The following is a 24,283-nucleotide window of genomic DNA, read 5'->3' on the forward strand; positions in this document are numbered from 1 at the left end:
ACTAGCAGAACAAGATGGGCAAATATTTTTATTTTGCAAGCTAAACCTGAGATTGTCTCTGACGAAATAATAAGGTTATGTTTACAAAAACGGCATACACCTATTGTCTGTAGTGTATTACTAAATTGTTTCAAATCAATAATACAGTATCTAAAATCACTGTCATTTTCATATCCCACAAACTTATCACTGAGTTTCGTGTAGGAAGATGAATGTTTTGATGGCTCAGCTTGAGCAAGAACCTCTGATCTTGAAGAATTGTTTGTGGATGATGTACTAGATCTGTAATTGAACCCACCTCTTCTTTTCTTGAAAACCTTTCCCTCACATCTAGGCATTTTCACTAATACTTATAATAAATATACTGATGAAAAATACTGATATTCAGAATAAAATTTTGCAAACACTACAATATGCAATAATTTCACATTTTCACAACACAAACATAACCAAAATCCCAAACCAGCTGGTTTGTCTACGAAAAGAATACAGTACCAACATCACAAGCTTGAAAAGAGTGAATCATATTATGTACTTTCAATAATAAATTACAAATCATTGAAGAAATTTATTCCGGAGAACGTCCTGCTGCCATGAATACCTACTCAAACTTATAAGAGCATATTTTGACGCATGTAATAGTTTTTTTAAAAAAATATTAAAAATACTTCCCATCGTCATAGAGATGTGATCCAGGTATCATTGAAAAGCGGGAATTTCAAACTATCATATGAACTCAAAAACAAAAAATTGATATTTTTTCAAAAATTTCATGTTTAACTCCCCTTAAGTTAAATTATACACGAAACGATTTTTGGATGTTCTATTCTTTGCCGTTCTTATGAATTCTATAGATTGAACATGACTTGGCAAGCAGATGATGTGTCCATGTGTTTGCCAAGTTCCGTTTAATCTGGTAGATTTCATAAGGACGGCAAAAAATCGATGTGTGTGTGTGTGTAACTGGCTTAATGGAGGGTGGAAGATCAATCTTAAATGGTACGGAATAGTTAAGTTCGAATAATGGATATTGAATTTAGAATATATAGGCTACAGTAATTGAAAATATATATTCACAGTTTATTCCCGGAAAAACTTCACGTATTCAACAATCAATTTTTTATCAGGAGTGTTTTGAGATCTTGACTAGTTTTGAAGCTAGATTTTAACTGCTATGCTATCTGAGTAACACCAGTCAACAAAACACGTATGAAGAAATTTTCAAGCAAAACTACTCGTTCGAACGCTTCTTAGATAGTTGGCAGAGAATCATGCATGACTTGGCCTACACCAGATAAGAAGACCTCTTGAGAAATGCATGCATGCAGTCTATCTAGACTAGAACCAACTAACTTTCTTTCCCTTTTTATTCCCTACTTCCTATCCGCCTAGCTGCATACAACGTTTCCTAGCCACAACTACTTCCTGTATTATGCGAGCCAACTAATTCTGCCTTCAGCCCTTCTACAAATGACCTTTTTTACGCCCATCGAGGTGACACACAGGCAGAACACTCGAGTGTCAACTAGACGAAGCAATCAGCAGTTGAGAAGGCTTTCAAGACAGGGTTGCAGTTGCAAATGCAGCTAGTTGGTGACTGCCGACGACGTAGTGCCGCAATTACAGCAAGAAAACGACAAAAATGGGGCAAATGCATATGCGTGCACCAATTAATTCCCCCAACGATTCAGGTTTTGCCTTGATGCTATCTTTTCCAGCATTTCGTTCAGTCACACACGTACACACCAACAGTTCTTGTCTCGTTTTACCATAGAGAAACTGAATACTTTGTCTTTGTCGTTTGTCTCTGGTTTTACTAACTCGCACTCTCGCTCACACTCTTGTACTAACGACACCCCTTCGCGCTACCAATAACTCAGAAACTCTGACTCTTGGTCATATGGCTTTTTCTCTTCCAATCATACTTCCTTCATCCCATATCCCATCATACCCCTTCACGCTTCCTGATTCCTTTTGTACTCTCTCAAAGATTAAACGATTTTCTAGGTTAACCAAAGTTGGAAATCCTAATCCTCCCTTATTTTAGCACACCTTACCTTGTAGCCTGTTTTTAATGATATTTGAACTTTGTTTTGTATTTTGATCTTAATTTGTGTGTTTTTATTATTCAATACAGTTGAAATTTGAAATAGAAAAAGGACATCAGATCTCTTAGAGCATTGATGGATAGATAGATAATTGCCTTTATCTATAGCAATTTAAAATATTACAAGTATTATGAAGTTAAGGCAATAAGAGTGGGCTCTTCACCCAAAAGATGTGAGAAGTGTCTAAAGCCAACAAACTAACCCATCAATGAAAGTGAAATGGGACCGATCAATATCAATTGATGAGAAGAGCAAATAAGTAGAGGCAAATGACAAATGGTAAGCAGTGGGCACTGAGATAAGGGTTTACCTAGAGAAATGAGTCACACGGCCGGCAACCCTATCGCTCACGTTTTATTGCAAAGGGTGAATGCGCCCTGTCTCTTCGAATAAAATAGTCCGGTGTAACTTACAAAGGACATGCCGCAGCCCTTCCCCTCCAGCCACACAGCAACGCACGTTTCATTAATTGTGCTCAGTGTATGGACCGAAGACTATTCTCTTTGTGACGGTCTTTTCTGTGTACTGTGCATTTGACAACATTGCTATTCCACCACTCCTCACCCTCCCCCAATGTGCCACCTACAGCCATACCTTTCGAAAAAATAGAACACACAGATATCGGTCGTGCGCATAAAAGCCCTCGTTAAACGAGACGCTATTATTTTTGCAACTTGCAGCAACACTATCCAAAGTCTGATTCGTGCAGACGACGAAAAAAGTGCATATGTGGCTGTGGCTGGTCGCTGGCAAAAATCAAAGTAAATTGCTAATCATCGGTCGCTCTCTGCGAGGAGCACTGCACAGACTGCAATGCACAATACCCAACGTAGCCAACTGGAACCAGGTTACGGGCCAATTCGTTCAATAAAAATGTTTTGGTAAAAAATAATTGATTTCCGAGGAAGGAAAAGAGTAATTAATGGATCGGTGTTCGATGAATCCAGCCAGCTTGAAGCTTCTAACAAGAGCCTACAATTGTACAATTGAATACTCAAAGTGAAATTTTTGCATGATACAATTCGTAACTCACCTACTTCAATGTGTTGTGTATATTACATATCTGATGACAAAGCTGAGGATTCAAATGAGTATATCATTGTTCACTTCAGTCGTATAACCAATAATATAGCAGTAAATATATTTATAGGTGGTACTCCTCAATAGTGAATATGAATTGTGGAATTAGGTAAGATAATTATTTATTAATAACTGCAATGAAGATCACTCTCAACTTGAACAACGATTCATCAATCCTAATCCATATTTATCAATTAAATGGATTTAGATCATCTCGAACACACATAGCATAAATAATGAATCTACGATCACCATGATGTAAAACATCTTCAAATCTTGGATATGTATATGAATGAAGGATTAATTTATTAATAAAGAAATAAGTTGAAACTTTTGTTTCCAAAACTTTTTTTATATAAGACACAACTAGTTTTGACTTCCCCAAGCCATTTTCAAGTTTTTTCCGAAATGAACTCATAAGTTTTTTTCCGAAATGTACTTTTTTGATGAAAGAAAAATATTTCATAGTATAGCACCATTACAATTAAACTGAATACAATTCAACACACTGAATATTACAGTATCTGTAACTCACATGACAGAGTAACAACTACAAACGGCTGCGTATTTGCACTTGTGGTTGAGAGTTCTAGTTGTTGCGAACATCTACAACAAAGAACCAGCCTGAGTGAGTTTGCTGCTTTTAGTGCCGATTGTTCATATAATTGGCCTAGTTTGTCTGTACCGAAGACAGACGGCCGCCCACAAAGCAAAACAGCGTGAAGGGGTGGGGGTGCACAGAGCATAAGGATATCCCTAATTGAGGCTGAGGCACGAGAGACCTCCTCAGGGCACGGAAACGACCAGTCAAGTTCGCTCAACAGCTGATCAAGTCAATTTCTTACATCTTCCCGGCAATCGGCGCTTGTTAACGAACTGTACTGGTGTGTTATTATCACCATCATCTGTGAAAGCCGACAGATCTAATGAATGCAACACGTGTCTCATCCATCGCCCAAACCACCGCATTAGGCTACAATAGTTCTACAATAAATGACAATAATATTAATAGTACAATTCTCTTTCAAAAGTGTTGCTTGTAATGGAACCTAAATGTTTACACTCTAGTACCTGGAATACAATTACCAGGCAAATGCCCTACGCAAACAAACGTACAATGATTTAGTGAAGATTAGATTCTCAAAATTTTTAATTGTAAATAATTGATTAAACTACAGGATAATAAAATTTATTTGCAACAATTTTTGGATTTAATCTCAAATTCACATGATTTTTAATTATAGAAAAGACAAAACTAATGGTTAAAAATTTATTGATGATAATTCCATTTCTCACGAAAATACTTCCAATATCTCACTATTGTAATGAAAGTTCAATCAATAATATATTGAGTTTAGTTCTAGTCTTTCAGTAGACTTCAGTGAACTCAGTGTCTACCTACTGTTCAATGCGTTTTGAAATGACAGCTGCCCTCATGGGTCAAATAAACTCACTGGCAAAACTAGATTTTGGTGAAGTGCCAAATAGAACACTCTTTGATGTGAGGATATACAAGAAACGCCAACAAATAAGTGGGCCTTAAGCTAGCTCCTTTGTATATCAAGATGAGATATCGTAGATCAAAGGGAAGCAAATGTAGAATTCGAATGTTCTGAGAGCTTGGAATAGACCAGTCTAAAGAGGAGAGATTCTGATAATTTGGAAACAAAACTTTAATAAACACGGAAAAGACTAGATCACACTGTATAGAGTTCTCAGTAGTTCCTACAAGTAGATTTAGAATATTTAAATTATAATGCAGAGTTCCATATTTGAGTGAAAAAGGCTGTAGCGAAATTGCACTCCAGGAATATTGATAAATAGAAATATCATGAGATAAGAGAAAATAAAAAGGATTTCAAGATTGTAAAATTACTGTAGTGAATGAACCGTTAATCTAATACAGACATCAAAAAACATTCAAACACTGCTTTTGAAACCATTATAATTTCCAAAGTTAATATTATGCAATGATCCAACTATTAATTGTTGGAGATTCAAAAACGAAGATTCTTAACCACTATACTATACTATACTGAAGTTGTAACCATGTAACTTTCCGCTTGTTTAGAGAGCAGTTATTTTCCTACGCTGAGAGCAGGAGTAATTCATTAACAGATTTAGGAATCCATGATCACAAAAAAGCTGATGATGAATTATGAAGTCGTGTAACGACTGTACATACAGGATTTACAGTTCCAATTTCAGGTGAAACTCGTTCATGAGAGAGATAAAGAGACGAGAGACTATGATCCAATATTTAATCACGCGTCGATGCAATCACCTGTGCAGGTGATGAATGCTATTAGCCAGTACAGAATTCGATCACCATGAACGGGACAATTTTTCGGAAAAAATTATGTCAACTCGAAAATCAAATGATTCTCCCAGTGAATCGAATTTCTCTCTTTGTCGGCCGCAATTTCATCCTGCTCTTCACGCGACACCCAATTGCAGAGAATACACGGTACGAAGCCATGCGTCCGTCCATCCGTCGAATTAAAATTTGCAGCACCAGAACAATTTTCAATTCGTTAAAATTCTCTCGGCTTGAAAAAGTTCAATTTTTCATTCAACTGTTTCTGACCCAGTAGCATCATTGCCCTTTTCATCATGCAGTCTTTTTATGCATGACTAATCATATTTTCCTCGTTATATGACTACCACCATCAAATACTGTACTTGAAAAAATGTTGGAGATCTTTATTGACAGAAGAACTTCAATTATTCATTCATCGCAAAACATATTTTCTTCTTATGAACTCATAATGCCATAAGACTTCAAGGGAAAGTTTGGAATTTCACTATCATTATTATCGTCAGAGAAAAACTGGACCATTATTTTTTTAGTGATCCAAGAAGGGCCTGATAATTCTATCACAGTACTCAACCAGTTGGATTCAGTCACAAGTTAAATAAATATCATTGAGCATCATGAGTATGTATTTCAAATTATGTCACGATCAGCACATCGGGATGTGATGTAAAAATCATTGGAACTGGATATAACGAACCTACTTCTTATTTAGAAGAATGAAGTATTCAGAAAAGTTGAGGGGTATTTCCCTCGATAAACACAATCAGCAAATAAAAATATTTTTCTACAGTGTTACGGACTCTAAATAAAGGCGGATAGAATCTGCGAAATGAGATAAAAGTGTCGCGAAGATTGCTGCGACAAGCTGAGCAAGTTCATCTGTGTAGCAACAGAATTAAAATTGAATTTGCAGAGAATGGGATGCTGAGAGGGAACGAGGGAGGATCTGCGATGCCAATCCAATAAGTTGAAATTGAAATGCAACGAGCAGAAATAAAGAAGGGCTTGAAAGGGAAGTGAACAGGGAAAAGGCTGAGCAGGGAAGGGGGGGGGGGTGGCAGAAGACAAGAGGGATTATCTCAGGGCTGAAATGGAGTGGCAGACAAGCCTATCTGCTTGCTTGCACATGCATACTGGGATGAGAGACGACAACCAAACTATACTACACGACTAGCAGATTGTACCAGAGACTCAGCGGCTTACATTTAGAATTGGGATTCACCCCGCACCAAGTCAACATACCGGCAAAAACGACCGGAAAATGAACTGTTCGCGGGTGCCTACTCTGGAAGGCGGATGCTCTCGATTTTTCCAATTTTCCACCACTATGACTACGCAGCTATATTCATTTTTCCATTTCACAAGCCGACTGACTAAAAGCTCACATAGCAGCAGCGTGCTAATTGATTCAATACAATTTATCTATTCGGCTTGCTTTTATATTCATTGATTATTTAGACTAAAATTCATCCCATTACTGTGAAGATTTGTAATTGATATTTTTTGACTGTGGCATGTAGAACTATGTCCTATTAAAAGAAATAAGAAATAAGCGTTCATCTGAAAGTTACAACCGGTTCAGTTTTCAAATCAAGCCAATCAGATGAATTACAAACTGAAATGATTAAAAGAAAAACGTTTCAAGAGAGATATTTTAACAAAATTATCTTTGAGATTCTTTCATTTACAACTAAAACGAATTGAATGTTTATGATACAGATCTTCGTTCTTGAAATTATTCTGTAAAATATCAACGGTTCAAAAGTGGAGAGAAAATTATAACGTATTGTATTGAATACAGCGACTATTAAAAAGGTTTCATTCATGAAAAACTCAACTCGTCCTCGTATTGCTTGGAAATTTTTTAAATGTAAACACGCTCAGTTCATTAAAACAGTTTCCTCAAAAAGTGGTGAGAAGCATCTCAACATGGTAGGGCCACTTGACTAAATTCAAGTCGCTTTTTGAAGAATATAGCTTCGCCTGCCGCTTAGCCAGTTAGACCGAAACCACCTGAGTCTCCTTTTCATGTTTTTCTTTTTGTTTTAATTAATTAACACGACAAGCAATTAGTGATGTCATAGAACAAAGGCCATTCATTCATCCGCATCCGCCACTGCTCTTTTAATCGGTCTACTGCTCTCGCAGTATCATTTTATTAGTCCTCATAAAGACTACTGGAAAACGGGCTCACAACATTTTCACCCGTTAGCTATTATTTTCCTTGAAACATGACAGAAGAGGTACGACATAACTGCACAGGAAAAAAATATGAAACCTTACTAAGAATTCTTACAAAGTACTTTATCCTCAACAAATGAGCTCAACACATTAGCATCTCTTGAAAATTCCGTCATTTTAAAGGATCGATAGCTTTTGACTGTTTCATAGTGCTCAATGTATTTCATTTTGGGTTGGAATCACAATAGGAATACTGTCATTCTGACTGTAGGACCGCAGGAAAGCCCTGACATATTTATTGGCGTGTGAAATTTGGATAAAACAAAAAACCTCATTCAAAATAACACAATGCTGAAGACGGAATTTTATTATATTTTTTTCCTTTCAGCACGAATTATGATTATAGGTTTACCAATCCCCTTCTCATGTAATCTTAATATCTTGTGTATCTTAATAGTAAAACTCAACTGATCATTCTAAGAATATTTTATTTTCTGAAAAACAAATTTCATAATCTTCACTCTCCACGAAATATAAATTGAATGAAAAATTCACTCAGATCAAACAAAGGGAAAACAATTCTAACAGTGTAACAGAACTTGAGAAAATACTATTGATCACAATTCGAGCAACTGGAAATTGGTTTCAACAGTAACTGTCGGTTCACACAGTAACTAGGTTTCAACCAAAGTTGGTTGGTTTGTCAGTAGAGAGACGACTCTGTTTCAAATTTGGCTAGTAGGAATGTTGAAGTGCAAGAGGAGTAAAGTGGCACTGGATATAGTAAAGAAAATGGAGTAGGGTAGGAGGGAGGAGAGGTAGGAAAGCTGTTGCTGTTTTTGGATACATGAGAAGTTGATAGGGGTGGTTGGGGGAAGGCTGGTATGAAGGGGGAACTCTCGTGCGCGCAAGATCGGGGAATCCCCGACGCCATCTTGTATCTTCGACCCCCAGCAGCGCAGAACACCCCTTCCCGTCCCTACCACCACATAAACAACACCCTCACCAAGCACAGCCCGAGAATTTCATTTCACGCTCCACAACATCAGCGCAAACCAATTTACTAACGAGTCGAATTGTAATATTGTGAAGGTAATGGCAATCATCATAATGATCCTTGTGCCCTTCAACAACCAAGAAAAGTCTTAACTGATGAAAATTGATAGAAAGACTCAGTTTCATGACATTGGTAAAACTTAAATAGATTCTCAAAAGAGCCTTATAATATTACTTCCTATGGATAATCTTCAACGATTTAGAAGCATTATTTATCCAAAAGGATTTTGAAAATGGATAATAGAATAACTAGACTAGAAAACCGATCACCATAAACCCCCGTACAGTACACGGGAATAGTAATTTATTTATACATTCATACATTGATAGATACAATATAATTCTCAACTATGAATGATTGGGAAAGGAACAACAGGCTTAAAACCCAAAACTGTTCCTTTCCCAAATTCAGATAGAAATTGTCCAAAAATAGGTTATGTAAACACTTCATGATTTTTGTCCAATATATATATATATATATATATATATATATATATATATATATATATATATATATATATATAGAAAAGTTGAGTTAAAACCAAATTAAATAAGAATACTTCACTAGATCACTACCATCACTCAAATAAATAAGTGATAGATAATAAATGTCGAGTAATAAAATGTAATTGTAATAGATGTTCATCAACACATGGGAATACATGATACTGATTCATTCATACTGATTGATTCAAACAATCAATATTTCTGGCTGGCTGGGAATGAATTCATTTTTTAATGCATTGATAAATATGATATTGGACAGGAAGTAATATAAATACCAAATCATGATTGTTTAGGATAGTTTAGACGAGAATTCAAGCTAAGCCTTATTATCTGATAATCGAGGGACATAATTTATTCCTACTAATATGATGGTTCAATTCTCAAAGTTATAATTGAGTTATTATTGAGGAACTTGTGTATCAATGTCATTGAAGATGAAATCATGCGTCATATCGAACATGCAACATGCAACTACCGCACAAGAGAAACAGAAAATAATACTTATGATAATCTTATCTAAATGAATGAGGAATCGAGTGAATGAGTTATTTGAGGTAAGTAACACACTTCGAGTAATTCCATCCTCGCTCATGAAAATGAATATTCAATTGTCATGACAATTCGGCGGTGAGACTTGTATATACGAAAGAACATGTCGAACGCTTCCCTTGAAGAATTAATTTCTCATTTTGCAGTTGAAGAGATTTCCAGGAAGCTTGAGAAGGAATTATAAAGACTTTAATTGAAAATCATTGGAAGAGCAAGATATCATTATGGAGGAATTTTAGCAATTGGAAGAATATTATGATGATACAATGTTCATCAACTTGATTGGATATTCCATGCTACTTTCTCAAATCAGATTAATTTGAATTTAAATTTATAATGAGGAAATTATGACTGGAATATTTGATTTTGGGAAAGCTGAAAAAATGACTAATTTAGCACAAGCAGAAATAGAAAAGTGTAAACAAATTGAGGATTCGTGATTGATGAATTTAATTGTTTTGAACAACTACCACAAACCACATTAGTTACAGAATCATTGAGATATTTGACTCATATCAATTATGGATAAGTTCCACAACATTAACATTATAACATTTTTATTAAATGCTCTACATGAGAATTAATTATTAGGCAACCTGGTTTTCAAAATAATCAAAAATATTTGATTGAGTATGAAATTTTCATACCAGTTTCATTCTTGTAAACACTAATGATTCTGACCGAAAAACATACAAATAACTGTTCTTCGTAAATAAATGTAGCATGGAATGATTCTTGTCGATGAACATATCAAGTAAATGAGTTATCAACCTGGAGAATGTCGGGAGCTTCAGTAGAGCTAAGAAAAAATGTAGAGAACTCAAGCTAGCTCAAATATCATAAATAAATTGTGAAATCATAGAATGGATTCTCTGCCTTTTGAATCGGGTGAGAGCTGAATCATAAATAATATTAACGTGGAATAATACATGATATGTAAACATTGTTAACATGTTTAGAAATGATGATGACATGGCTGTTGTCAATAATAATGAAGTCTTTTTCTCATAAATTTTTTGAACATAAAACATTGAAGATAGAAGAACATGTTGATTAACATGAAAACATTGGTGACCTGTTTAGTAATGATGATAAAATGTATGTTGACAATAATAATGGAGTCAGAAGAACATGAAAACGAATCGTGATAAAGATACCATCTCAGAAGATTACAACCGATGAAGTTTTTGAACATAGAACATTGAAGATAGAAAAACATATAAATCAACATGAAAACACAGATATAGGAATGATGATGAGATGTCTGTTGACAATTATAATGGAGTCAGAACATGAGAATGAATCGTGATAGAGATACAATCTCAGAAGATTACAACCGATGAAGTTTGAAAATAGAACATTGAAAATAGAAGAACATATAAATCAACATGAAAACACTGATAAGATGTTTAGGAATGATGATGAAATGTCTGTTGACAATAATAATGAGGTACTTTTTAGTAACATGGAAACATTAATAGAGAACATAGAAATGGAACGTGATAGAAATAGACTATATCAGCAGAAAACAACCGATGAAGATACATCAACAGTCTGAGAACATGTTGGGAAATGATGACTGTTGTCAGTAAGCAGTTTTTCTCAAGTGAAAAGATACAGTTTTCCAGAATGAAAAATTGAAATAGCCGAGGAAGAAGATAGACCATGACACCGATGCGCTGATTGAAGTGGAATAAAATAGTAATGGACTAGCTGACCTGAGGCTGCGAGGATGGGCCCTAACCTCTTCCACTCGTGGGGAGTGATGGGTGGGGGGGCACGCCAGTACTCACCGGCCCCCTTCGGGTCCAGCTGGTAGGGTGGGATGCCCATGTGGGCGGGGGGTGGCTGGCCCAGGTGCTCCCCGTTGTGACAGAAGAACGGCAGTCCGGCTCCCGGGTGACCCGCACCCAGGCCCATCTTGCTCGCCTGAAACAAACACAAATCATATTAACATCATTTCATAATAATTAACATGTTATAATAAATATGCACAATTATTATATAAGGTTTTCACTTGTCACAAATTTTAAACATTATTCTTACACTGGTATCAAATGTATCAGAATAAAACCATCAACAGTGGTATCAATTATTGATCCATTTTAACCTAATGTGATTTATTGCCAAGACTGATGAAAACCTATGAACTACCCATGATTTGTTGCAATAATTATGGTTTCAAGGATTACAGTATTTGTGATCTGGGGTAGAATTTGTACACGATGAATTATGTTTCATCAATTTTCAGGAGGAAGTACAAATTCATCACCAGATATTCTTAATATTTTATCATTAAAATACACACTGATGATTTCCATCACATTACTGTATCAACGATGAATAAAATTGATAAAAATATTTACGTGAATCGTCCAACTCTTCTCTTCAATTTCCGCAGGGCATATAAAAACGTCATTAAATATTGAAATGATATCCAATTATATCGGTGCTATGAGTCGAATCTAAATAAAATAATCTATGAAAGTGATGCGTTGATGGACAGTGTATGAAAATTGATCAATATAACGTGCAAGAAAAGCTTATTGTTGAGGATAGAAAAAAATAATATCAAGAGAAAGCAGTGCTTGAATGAAGAGCAAAACAGGAGTTGAAGAATGAATGGAAATATAGGAATTAAATTAATGGAGGGATGAAGTAAAAAAAAAATGAAACAAACACACACACAATGAATATGCTCGGCATGCCTGTTTGGCGAGAGCCATGACGTCACGAACGACGAGAAGCAGATTGGGCTCGATGGGTTCAGTCTCCATCCAGGAGAGCGCCTTCACCAGGCAGGAGACCGCCTCCGACGCGGTGACTGCACCGGGTGGAGACCGCTCCTCGTCGGCCGCCGCCTCCACGGGCTCAGGCTTGACGTAGACCACCTCCGTCCGGGTCAGCTGGCCAGCTACCCACGAGGCCAGATCCTCGTCAGTCACCTCGAGGCCGAGGTCGTGGCACAGCCACTGCAGCTCCAGCAGCAGCATACGGTCGTGTTCCAGCTGCAACGGGGTGCTGGCCGGTGCATCGAACGATAGTGGAGGTCGCGAGTGAGCCGTCAACGGCGAAGCATCGGCCGGCCGCCAGCACCGTGAAAACGAGTCCGGTCTGATGTTCAACCAAGCCTTGTGCAGAATCGGAAAAGCGTCCTTCAGAGTGAACGTAGACAGCCACTGAGTGACGGGGCGACTCTGCTGTTCAATGAGCGCATTATGCAGAAGAAGCATCGCATACCTCGATCTCAGCTCTGCCTCAATCAGTTTCTGCTCAGGGATCGAAGTCCTCAGCACATCCCTCTTACTATAAAGCACCAACCTCACTTTACCATCAGCTGACACGCAGTCACTCGTCGAAGGAGCGAAATCTGTTTTCTCAGCAACCAGTAGAGCTCCGTTGGGATTCAGTGCTAGAGCAGCCGGAACAAACTCCTTGTGGAACCACCATGTAAATAAATCGGAAGTGAGTCGTCCGACTCCACCGCCGGCATACACGACCGGCTGACTAAGCATGTTGACATTCTGCAGACAGGCGGGGCGCCACTGCTTGCCTGTTATCAGTATCCGAGTTCTGTGGCGACCCGATCTATTGCCAGCCATCAACAACCAAACTCCATCCTCAGGGGACTGCACATCCAGCGTTCTGTCCGGCAAACTAGTCCAATCAAACTGAAATCCAAATGCACAGTAAACCTGATCATCAGTGTAACTCCCCACTTGCATCACCTTTTCCAATTCACTTTCCTCTTCACTGTCATCATAATCACCAATCGACGGCTCCGCCTCTCCTGTTGAGTTATCATCGTCCGACGTTCCTTCATCATTCTCCCTGAACAGTCCATATCTCTTCTGCCATGTACGAATCCACTCCTTATCAAGACCTTTAAGGAACATTTTCGATGCTCCCATCCTCTTAGCAAGATTGAGAGCTTTCTTCAGAATTTCATCCAATTCAACCAAGCTACCACCAGAAAGCCTTCTATTACTACACACACTACCTCCTTGTCTTCTTTCAAACCACCTGTACAAAATCCGCTCTAAATCAATCTCCCTGAATGCTTTCGACTTTTTAGACGCATCAGAATCTTTGCGTGTGCTGTTCCCATTCACCTGTTTAACTCTACTCAATTTCTCTCTCACTTCTTCTAACTGGTCATCAGATAACGAGTTACCTCCATCACTGTGTTCTTTGTTGTCATTATTTAATCCATTTCTCAGATCAGTATTAGTACTGGTTCTATCATCTGATTCAACGTTAATGTGACTTTGAGTTCCATCATCGTCCGAATTGCATTCTGTTTTCAAAGCTTCTTTGTTGCTCGCTGGACTCGATTGGGGAGAGCGTTGTTGTGATTTACTACTCTCCATCTTACTTCTTATAATTTTAGCTTCAAGAAGCTTTCGAGACATTTTTGAATAGGATTGATTTTTTCAGATATAAGAGAACTGTATCGTAGAATTCAAAAATACCTCATTGTTGAAACAACTGTGAAGTTCATAAGAAACTGTGTGTGTTTGTGAGTGCGCATGTGTGGACAACAATGCTAAAACCTTTGCTCAAATAAGTCGGTGGAGTAGCTTTGGAGTATATACAAACTTCCCCATAAAGAAGAAGATATTTACTGATATCTGAAATCAAATTTATGTTAACGGAGCTTAATTAATGTCTATTACAGATTGAAACTAGCTCATCTTTATTCCGAAACTACAAATGATGCCTTGAATTAGTGAAACATAACCTTGAAACCATTAGCATGACGAAAACGAATTTCACAATTCATGAATTGATAGTATTGTTCAGTATAGTATTGAACGAATAATAAATGCCTGTATTCATGTACAATATGCACACTATTTGAACTCGGCACTCTCTAGTATAATTGATCTTTCAAAGAGCATGCACCTGTCCTACATAATACCGCTTTCTCACAACATTCTAATAAACCATTCACAATCATAACAAAGTTGATAAACATAGAATCTATTATAAGAAAAGAATATCACTTTCACATATCACTCAATCACAAGTACAGGAAGATCTTGAGCACTGAACTGCAGTAATTTCAATGTGATTCACAGACTATAGCGATCGCCTTCACAAATAATACTTCTCTCACAAAATGAACTGCATACAATGTATGTCATATTAACTGTCAACAAGTAATTTGCATTAATAGTTGTGAGTGAACACTAGATAATTGAACGCCTTATGACAATAATCGACAAAGTTGATGAGATTGGCTTGATTAACTGAAATTTGCACTTATCACATGATTTCTGTTCGTTTAACACTGTTCAAAATGGTGAAATGAGCATGTATCGATTGTGGTAGGGCACTAAACAGCTGATCAGTTGGGTTGCAACTATCGACCGGTGCCTGACCGCCAGGCGAGCAGACCAGCAACCTGGTGGACAGCCCAGGTGACCAGTCGGGCCGGCAGCCGCCCTGGCGACCCGCGACTCCCGGTTTCCTTCCAAAACGGCGAGATTGGCACCGCGCAGCAGACGCTCACCGTGCAAAGACAGCCGGCCGACTGAGCTCAAATATAAACTAGGAACGGCACCGAGGAGAGTTCAAAGTCTGGCATGACGTGCAAGCCAGAGAGAGACAGAAATAGGGTTTTATAATGCTGTCTGCTAGTGTGTGTGTGTTCGCTTTGATCTAGACACGGCGCGTCACAAAGCGACTTCAAAGCGAAGCCCAACACACAGATAGCTGTGTGCGTCCTCTTTGCCTTTGATCTAGCGATGGATGAAGGGCGGGGGTGTGGAGGGGGGCCGCGCGTTTTCAAAGCCAAAGCTCCGCGCCAACTACCCCTCCCCCCACCACCCACTCACCGTGGCGCACGCTAATAACGTAACCGTACCTATCTAACAAAGTTGCGCACAAAAGGAACGGTTAGAAGTTACCTCCGGGGCCCCGTTTCAAAAAACAACCTTTGTACGGGGTAAACGTTTCGACAGGCGGCAAACACACAGAGGATGGATGACACAAAATGACGACAACCAACAAGAAAGAGGTAGAGAGAGACAGCGACAGGGACAGGGGACACGTGTCTCGCGCGCGCCCAGGTGTTGTCGCGCACCTCTATCGATCCACCCCCATCCACCCCTATCCACCCCTCAACCACCACCCCCACCCACACACAACAATCTAGAAATCAAGAAAACTCACACAGCGGCAATCGGACTGCGACGACGAATGTCAAAGCCCGGCTAAATTAATTACTGAAACGTTCAGTGTTGAGTGCTCCACTCTCTCCCCCACCCCTCACGCTCACGCACGCACACCAACACACACGATGTCGTCTTGATGTTTAGAAGAAAGTTACTACTTCCTAAGTACTTTGATAGAATCCTTTGAAGACATCATAAGAATCGCCCTTGACCTTGTTTTGGAATAAGAAATAACGTTCAATACTGTACTACATAGGTGAAACATTATCAATTTTTATTACATATGATAGGGCAATTCTGGCAGGTGAATGAATGATGAACCAAATCAGGGTAATGGAGAATGAGGGAAACAACAAACTTGATAAAATTTTTCGTCAATAGGAGATTGACAGATGCAACGAAATTTAAGCCCAAGATATGTGTCATAGGATGAAAATAACTATCAAGTATTGTTACAGAACACACACCGAGGACCCTATTAATGAATAAGTATCAAGAGCCTTCTCAGCCTAGCAACCAATCAGAATTCCTTCAACAAACTTCTCAGACAGAAACCAAACAGATCGATTTTACAATTTGACCTAACGTTCTTGATCGATTTCCAAATAATGCTTGGCCAAGAAAGTTCTTAAGAATAGTTTACAATACGGTTCAAGTCACCCACCAAATTTCATTCAACTTTATAGCCCATCTAATTAAGTCTAGCCTTCAAAGGCAGGTTATGCATATTCTTTTCAGTCATATTGGAATATCCAAATTCTTTCCAGTCAAATTATGTTTAGCCTTCAATGGCAGGTTATACGTCATATTCTTTCTAGTCATATTGGAAAAACGTCACGCACCAATCAACGATCGATCTAATTTGAAGCCGATATTCAATTATTCAATTATTTCAACGTAACGAAGTAACAAGAACTGAGAGCAATGACAAATCCGAACGACTCTTTTCTCCCTGAAATAGAAGAGAGGCTGCAGGACATAGAGAGAGAGAGAGTGTGTGTGAGAGAGATAGATATAAAGGGAAGAGAAGAAGGAGGAGGCGAGTTTGATAATCTAATTTAGATTCACGAGCATCCTTAATGAGGAGCGCTGCATGAATCTCCCTTTGCAGGTTGACGAAACCATTGGGAGCGGGTCAGGGAGGGTGGAGGGTGGGATTGCAAGCGAAATAAATATGAAAAGCGGAGAGAACCAACCAGGCAAAGCCTTTCATCTGCCTTGTCAACACTGGCACACTGGGGCACCGGCCTGAGTTGTCCCAACTTTGCTGCTACCGTAATCCATAACAAACACCCAGTACGCATGCCATAACTGAAGTCATAGACGATTCTAAATTCTGATCAACTGATTGATTCTAGTCGACCTTAAATACGTTTGTTTGAAGAAGATATTGATTGCGGATGCATAAAAAACTTTTTGGTAAAGTAGGCTACGGTACTAATTATTATACGGATGTATAAAATAATTATCACTTATTTAAATACAAAATATTTAGAAATAGGATTGTTTTGAGAAGATAATTGTCCAGGGATAAATAAAAATAATTCTTTGGTAGAGTAGGCTACGGTAGTAGTATTTTATCAACAATTGTATGCGATGACAAAAAATGAATTGAATGTTAATTGGGTCATTAAGGGAAATATTTATGCAAACTCACATTTCTTGTATTTCCACCTTATAAAGCTAGTTTTAGGCGGCCCATGTAAATTACTCTGCTATTACTCTCCGTGTTACTTCAAAGGTGAGCGATCTGCTCATACTGGCTGTTACTTTGTTGACATGAAATGTTACGTTGTTGACGAGGGGGGTTGATATGATTTCAAGGCACAAATACGGTAGACCACGAATAATGGAACCTGAAACAGAGCAGCTTTGGAGCTCGAAGCATATCCCTGTTTTACCGATGGAATTACAATAATTTACAGAAACAGTCTATCCGATTTTATAATATTTCGTTCAAAACAAACAATCAGAAATAGAATATGAGATTCAAATATTGATAGAAATGATATATTAATAGATAAATATATATTATATTTTCTAAATATAAAGAAAAATAAAAATCTCAGTACCCTTTTTGAAATATTTTATCACACCATGTTTCGGACATTGATGCCATTTTGATAAAATATTTCAAAAAGGGTACTGAGATTTATATTTTTCTTTATATTTATATTACAAGTAGCCCTTTACAGAAAAGATATAAATATTATATTTTCTTTCTGATTCAATCTACTGTGAACGCTTGGAATAGTAATCCAGATGTCATTGAATAAAATGATGTCATTGAGAGAAAAATCACATTATTATGAGTAAGACAATACGTAAAACATCTACGGTATTTATTACATTTAAGCTTCTCTCAATGCTTTGAGAAACATTATCAATTTACTATGGACACAAGAACAGTCTTCGAATTACAAGACAGCACGAATTAAAATACTCTTTAATGCATTTTCATCATGGATGATCATGGATAGTAGGAGGATAGTTTACTCTTGAATGTTGTTTTCCGCATCACAAACTGCTTGCTATTGAATCTCTTTATTGTTACTCAATAGAACTACTGACAAAAACTGTGGAAAACTTTCAAGAATATTCTGTTTTGTGATTCTCATCTTGAACGACTGAGAAGGCTGAAGCTACTACTACGACAATGACGATCAACAGAGCGAATAATTCAGAACTGATGAGTGAGAGCATTGTGGGTGAAATCGAGCGATCAGAAACGGACAGAATTGTGCCGAACAGAGCTGCCACGCACCACTGCTAATGTGCAAATTGCCTCCTCGTTCTACACCATTCGATAATTGCATCTGCAGACCCGCAAGTATTACATGTGCAAATGGGCTACAAATGGAGAGCCATTACACACGACACGGCGCCCATCCAACCTGATAACTGCCGTATTCAGCCCCAATCCCCCTGCTGCTACTATACTACTTCTTTACAGGATAACTGTAGCCAAACGAGCCTAGGCGCAACTTTAAACTACCGCCACTATCAACCCTTTAGAATGGCCCATCTACTCTATATATCCTCTTCTATCAACCCTTCTGACTGGCTCACCTCAATAACGGGAAGAGATCTATTAACTTTGGAGAGAACAAAGCGAAGGCTGATGGTGATTAGTGTCTAAGTAGTGTGTAATGGGAAGTTGCGAGGAAATTAAAGAGAATTGGGAAGTGGTGGTGAATGAAAGGGGAGAATCGCTAGAGAAATGGAACCACTTTGTTGGTAGAGAAGGGTTAGAAAGAAAAGAAGAAGTTAGATACATTAGGTTAGCCACAGGAATGGCAGGCAGGCAGAGAGGTTCGTTCTACAATTCAAGAATTATGCTATAAATTACTATAGACGGATTGTGACTTGATGCAACCCAAGTATAGTATATAGCTATTATAGCTATCTATGTACTATTCTTGGATGCAACCTACAAAAATAAGCAAAATAATTCAACTTTTTCGTATATCAATTTACTCTATACATAAGTAAGTACATGACAGCAGAGATGACAGAAATAATCACTAATGAAATTACTAAATTCTCTCTGATGACAGTCATCAGTGTAAAAGTCATACAACTTGTGAAAGACTACTTACATCAGGAGAGTTTGAAAAAAATGGAAGAAAAGAAGAAGAGGAGTGGAAAAGAGAAGATGATAACGATCTCGGAGAAAGATACTCACTTATAAATATGGGATTCATTACAAATTATGAGATTTCATAGTGAACAGTCCCACATTATTTTGAAAGACTTATAGATGCTATTTAAGATAGAAGAAATACGAATATTAGAGAACTGCACATCACCATCTAGGGCTATGGAGACCTAGGTAACCAACCACAATGCTAGAACATGAAATGAGATGGACTTTATAAACTTGTTGAAGTAAATAAGTTTCAGACTTGTTAAAGTAAAAAATTTAGATAATAGTAAATTAGAAGTAATGCGTACATACAGGAAGTGGAGAAGACTGAAAATAATTTGAGCTGGTGTGATAAGATCAATAAAAATTTTCCTACTATAGTGAAGTCAAAGTTATAATGGCAGTGGATGAAGATAGAAGAATAGCGATGCCGATTCTCTACATTAATTAATTATATTTCTATACTGTCAAAAACATAATTGGTATCGTTGTGGACCTAGAAAAGGATAGTACCAACGGCTTTGTCGGAAGATAGACAAGGATAGCAAAACCAAAGTTTATCAAATACTGTCATTATAACGTGGGCCTCACTATAGAAAGCCACCTTGATTCATACCCAGTGTAATCAATCTATCGGTCCTCTAAAGTGAACATCACTTTCCAGCATCTTAGATCGCGAGAACAACATAGATTTTCTTCAGATTGAGAGGGTAGCTGAAGAGAGCGACTTCTTGAGAAAAACACTTGCTAGTGGGAGGGATTGGAATGGGATCGGACGGAATAGCTTGTTCGACGGGAAAGAAAATTGAGAGAGAAGGTGGGATCTGTGAGGAAAAGCTATTACCAGGGATCAGAAGAGGAGAGTTCAAAGCAGACTAGGGAAATAGCAGAATGGACAAGTGGAGCCGACGGCGCTTATATTCAGCATGCAGAGCCCTCTGCTCACTCAGGACTCAGCTAGTTTACATAACACAGCCAACTACCAACGATATTGCTTTGACCGAAATTGGCCTGCACATCGCCAACAACAAAACATCACAACCAGGCCATCTAACATTTTCGGCTAAATCAAATTGATTCTTGTGAATTGAGTGTTCTGCATAATGCCATTGAATATTCAATTCTATGTGAGACAGTTTACTAAATTGAATATACATATTAAGAGAATCAAATTGAAAACTGCATGTTATAATATGAAGTTTGGAACTTGACATATTTAAAATGAAGATATATTCAATAATCTACTATCTCAGGTTTTAACCTTTTCAGGGACCTTCCGTATTTAATATTAATACTGTTTTACTTTAAACTTATTTTGTTACTTGTCAATTGTATTTACATAATTATAGACATGAATCCATATTGTTTTGAAGGAAAAAACTACTTATTGATTGATTGACTATCTACAGTAAAACCAATCACAAAAATGAGTCCCTATCTGAAGAATCATGCCATATTTTTATATGATATTTGAGTAAGATAGGTGACCGAACAGCAACTCACTAAAATTACAATTATATGGAATCATTCTCATCATATTATCGTAATAAATTCCAGGAATAAAAATTTAAATAATAATAATTTCTCTGGTCGAGGATACAACACGACCAGAGGAGTTTATTCAAAATATATACATGATTACAAAAAGCATATAACCTACAATTATTTACAAAATTGTATTATATACAATTGGTTGATTATTTGCTGATCTAAGAAAATGTGGCCCCCACTATATATGAATATGTGTCGGGATGCCACTAATTTTGCTATTGTTTTTATGCCAAAAGAAAAAATCGAATGAAGATACATCTTGCGAGTAAATGAGTTTTCCCGCTTTTGAACAAATACTACACTCATTTATAACTTATATGTTTCTGATGTACGCTGTCAGTTCTACATTTTCTTCTCAATTTATTCTCAGATAATAGAAGAATTAGTTATGGAGATAACTATTAAAAAAACATTACTAGCAATTTAAGGCCAATATAGTGAATTTAACCAATAGAGTAATGAGATAAAATGTGAGCAGTGGAAGAATACAGCTACGTTGAAAGTTATGAAGAAGATAGTACCCTACAATATGATTGAGATACCAGAGGAAAATTGGAAATATAATGTAGATCATTCAAGTCACAATAGGTAAGACCAATAACAAAAACTGAGAAATTTTGAACATGAGGCTAGTATAATCGACCCTACAAAATAACAGCAGCAAATGACTAGCACTCTTGTATTGAAGTTTTACTACTGGAAAATAGCATAATCTCTAGAATGGGGATGTCTCAAGAGGGAGGAGTCCATCTTGAAGCATGAATAATTTAGTGCACCTTCTAAGCTATGGAGAAAAACATCCCTCACTCAACTTAGATTAGACAAGCAGTAGCTTCAGGGATGCATAAGAAAAATGTTTAAAATGCTCCTTGCATTTTAGGATGAATGGGATGTCCAGAAAGCTATTGAAGTTCAACTTGAATGAATAAACTGCTAGTAGCTACCCCTAAGTAGTCACCCCGTTGCAAATGAGAAGATCGCAAAAAGGATATCATAAAAGTAAATGTGATGAAAAGTTGCTATTTTAAAATTATCATATGACAAAATGAACATGTAAAAATATTGGACATTATCCATCCAGGCTATTTTGAAAGCCTTCAACACTTTTTACAGGACTTCCTCGATCAAGTCAGATTTAGCTGTGCTAAAATGCTGAACTCATTATTATAGTGGAGTCCACGTTAAAATAGCAGTGGAGGGAGATAGAAAAACATTGTTGCCGATTCTCTGCCTGGCCACTGCCTTCTTTGGAGTAGAGCGGATACCGGTATTTCTGATTTAATATCTATCAATCAATGTACATTCTTGTTTTAAATAATCAATCATATTGTCCCTATTTTTTTGGACATTTTATTATTTATCAAAATTTGGGAACAGAATAGTTTTGGGCTATGCCTGTTGTTCTATCCCGATCATATTCATATGATTTGTAATTGTATTAAAAATAAATAAATAAATATTTTATTCGTGAAGAAAATATTTTTCAACAATTAAGTCATAAAGTTTCATAATTGAAATTGGATATTCTGTTGATCAATAATATTTCTGCATTGTTATAAAATGATCTGGCAACGTTGCGGAACTAGAAAAGGATAGCGCTATTGTCAATGATAGGCAAGGATATCAACACCAGTGTCAATCAAATACTGCCATTATAACGTTAACCACACTATAGTTTGAGCTATAGTTTCATTTCCGATATTGCAATAAACAGAACCATCTAGACTTGATCGAACATTTAATATTTCTGAATTACTCTAAGCGGACAAACCAAAAAGGTTTTATAGGCTCGCAATGAAAATTTGATGTATGAGTATTATAAGCAATCAATTGTTTCTCAACATTAAGTCTATCATTAAATTTGTGACCTGTGATAGAACCTGACACCAAAGTATAAGTAAAGTAGCAATGAAGAAAATTCTTGATAAGAGAGAGAAGAACGATGTGTCCACGTCAGTGGGTGGTTGATGCTGAGTGGGGTTGGTGGAGGGGAAGTAAATTGAGAAAAGACATTGGGGGGCGGGAAGGGGTTTGAGATCAAAGGACAAAAACAACACGGGAACGCTTGGGGCTGGAGGCGGCGAGCTCACTGCCCCTTTGAAGTTTCAGGCCAAGGCGTAAATCTGATTTTCACCTTGCTCGCCTGAAGTTGGCTCTCAAGTGCTGTGCTATATACTGTGCTGCCCCTGTCAAATGGGCAACCGCCCATATAGTGCTGTCCTCACAGGCCAGCCGTTCTTCACTAATATTTTATAATGACACTACATTACATACCACGTCCTATCTCCTCACTCAACGCCATACACAATAATATTATTTCAAGTGCTTCAATCAGGTTCCTAGCATAAGAAGTATCTCATTAGACCAAATGAAATTACATTATTTGAATTTCATTGTATCATTGGCTTCCACATCAATATCCTCTCATTATGGAAGCTTATCATAATCATAATTTTATGATTACAACTCCAACTACGTAAACTTTTCCAATCAATTATCAATCAATTGATTATTGAGCTTTGACAATGATTTTTATTTTATCAAAGAACAAAGATCATTTTCATTTTATCAAAGAGTTTTGTTCATTATAGACACAAACTGATGTTAGGTAATTACTGCCATTTTTACGTGAATGATTTTACTGCTACCTCTCTACACTTCCCACCCATCTACAATACAAGCATACTAGAGCCTGTAACGTGGATAGCAATCACTCAACAGCTAATTAATTACCAATAATTAATCAAGACGAGGAACAACAACGTTCCACTGTTTAGAGTTCTTAATTCAAGGGTTGTCAGTCAGTACATTCAGAGCACAAACTCTTGTAGTACCGAAACGCTGATGATTCATTAGAGCAACTCTTTGATCTCGATATATTGTACTCAATTCTAGCCTGGAAACGACACTACAATATTCAATTATTGTTCACTGATATTACATGTACGAATAAATGTAAATTCCAAGTTCTATTCTAAGTTTACATAAGGCTAGTTTACGGAGCTGATGAAGAATTCACTTTCAGGTAGTAAGCTGATAGCTAATTCAATTCAATCTTATCAAATTTAAAACTATACTCCGGACTATAGAAATCCACCCTAGTAACCTA

General features: G+C 37.2%; 1 protein-coding gene across 13 annotated transcripts in view; it reads right to left on the reverse strand.

Moving 5' to 3' along the window:
* Positions 1-24,283, reverse strand: part of LOC111047051 (protein pangolin, isoforms A/H/I/S) — a 307,983-nt gene that overhangs the window by 37,601 nt on the left and 246,099 nt on the right. For 4 of the 13 annotated variants that reach the window (XM_039420443.1, XM_039420445.1, XM_039420444.1 and 1 more), the window contains one exon: positions 11,517-11,727. In XM_039420443.1, the coding sequence (XP_039276377.1) occupies positions 11,517-11,727 (211 nt within the window). Of the gene's footprint in view, positions 1-11,516; positions 11,728-12,506; positions 14,870-24,283 lie in introns of those variants that run through there. The other 9 variants (XM_039420447.1, XM_039420449.1, XM_039420448.1 and 6 more) reach the window with 6 other exon arrangements.

The sequence above is a fragment of the Nilaparvata lugens genome, chromosome 2 (assembly GCF_014356525.2).
Source record: "Nilaparvata lugens isolate BPH chromosome 2, ASM1435652v1, whole genome shotgun sequence".
In the NCBI taxonomy this organism is placed as follows: Eukaryota; Metazoa; Arthropoda; class Insecta; order Hemiptera; family Delphacidae; genus Nilaparvata; species Nilaparvata lugens.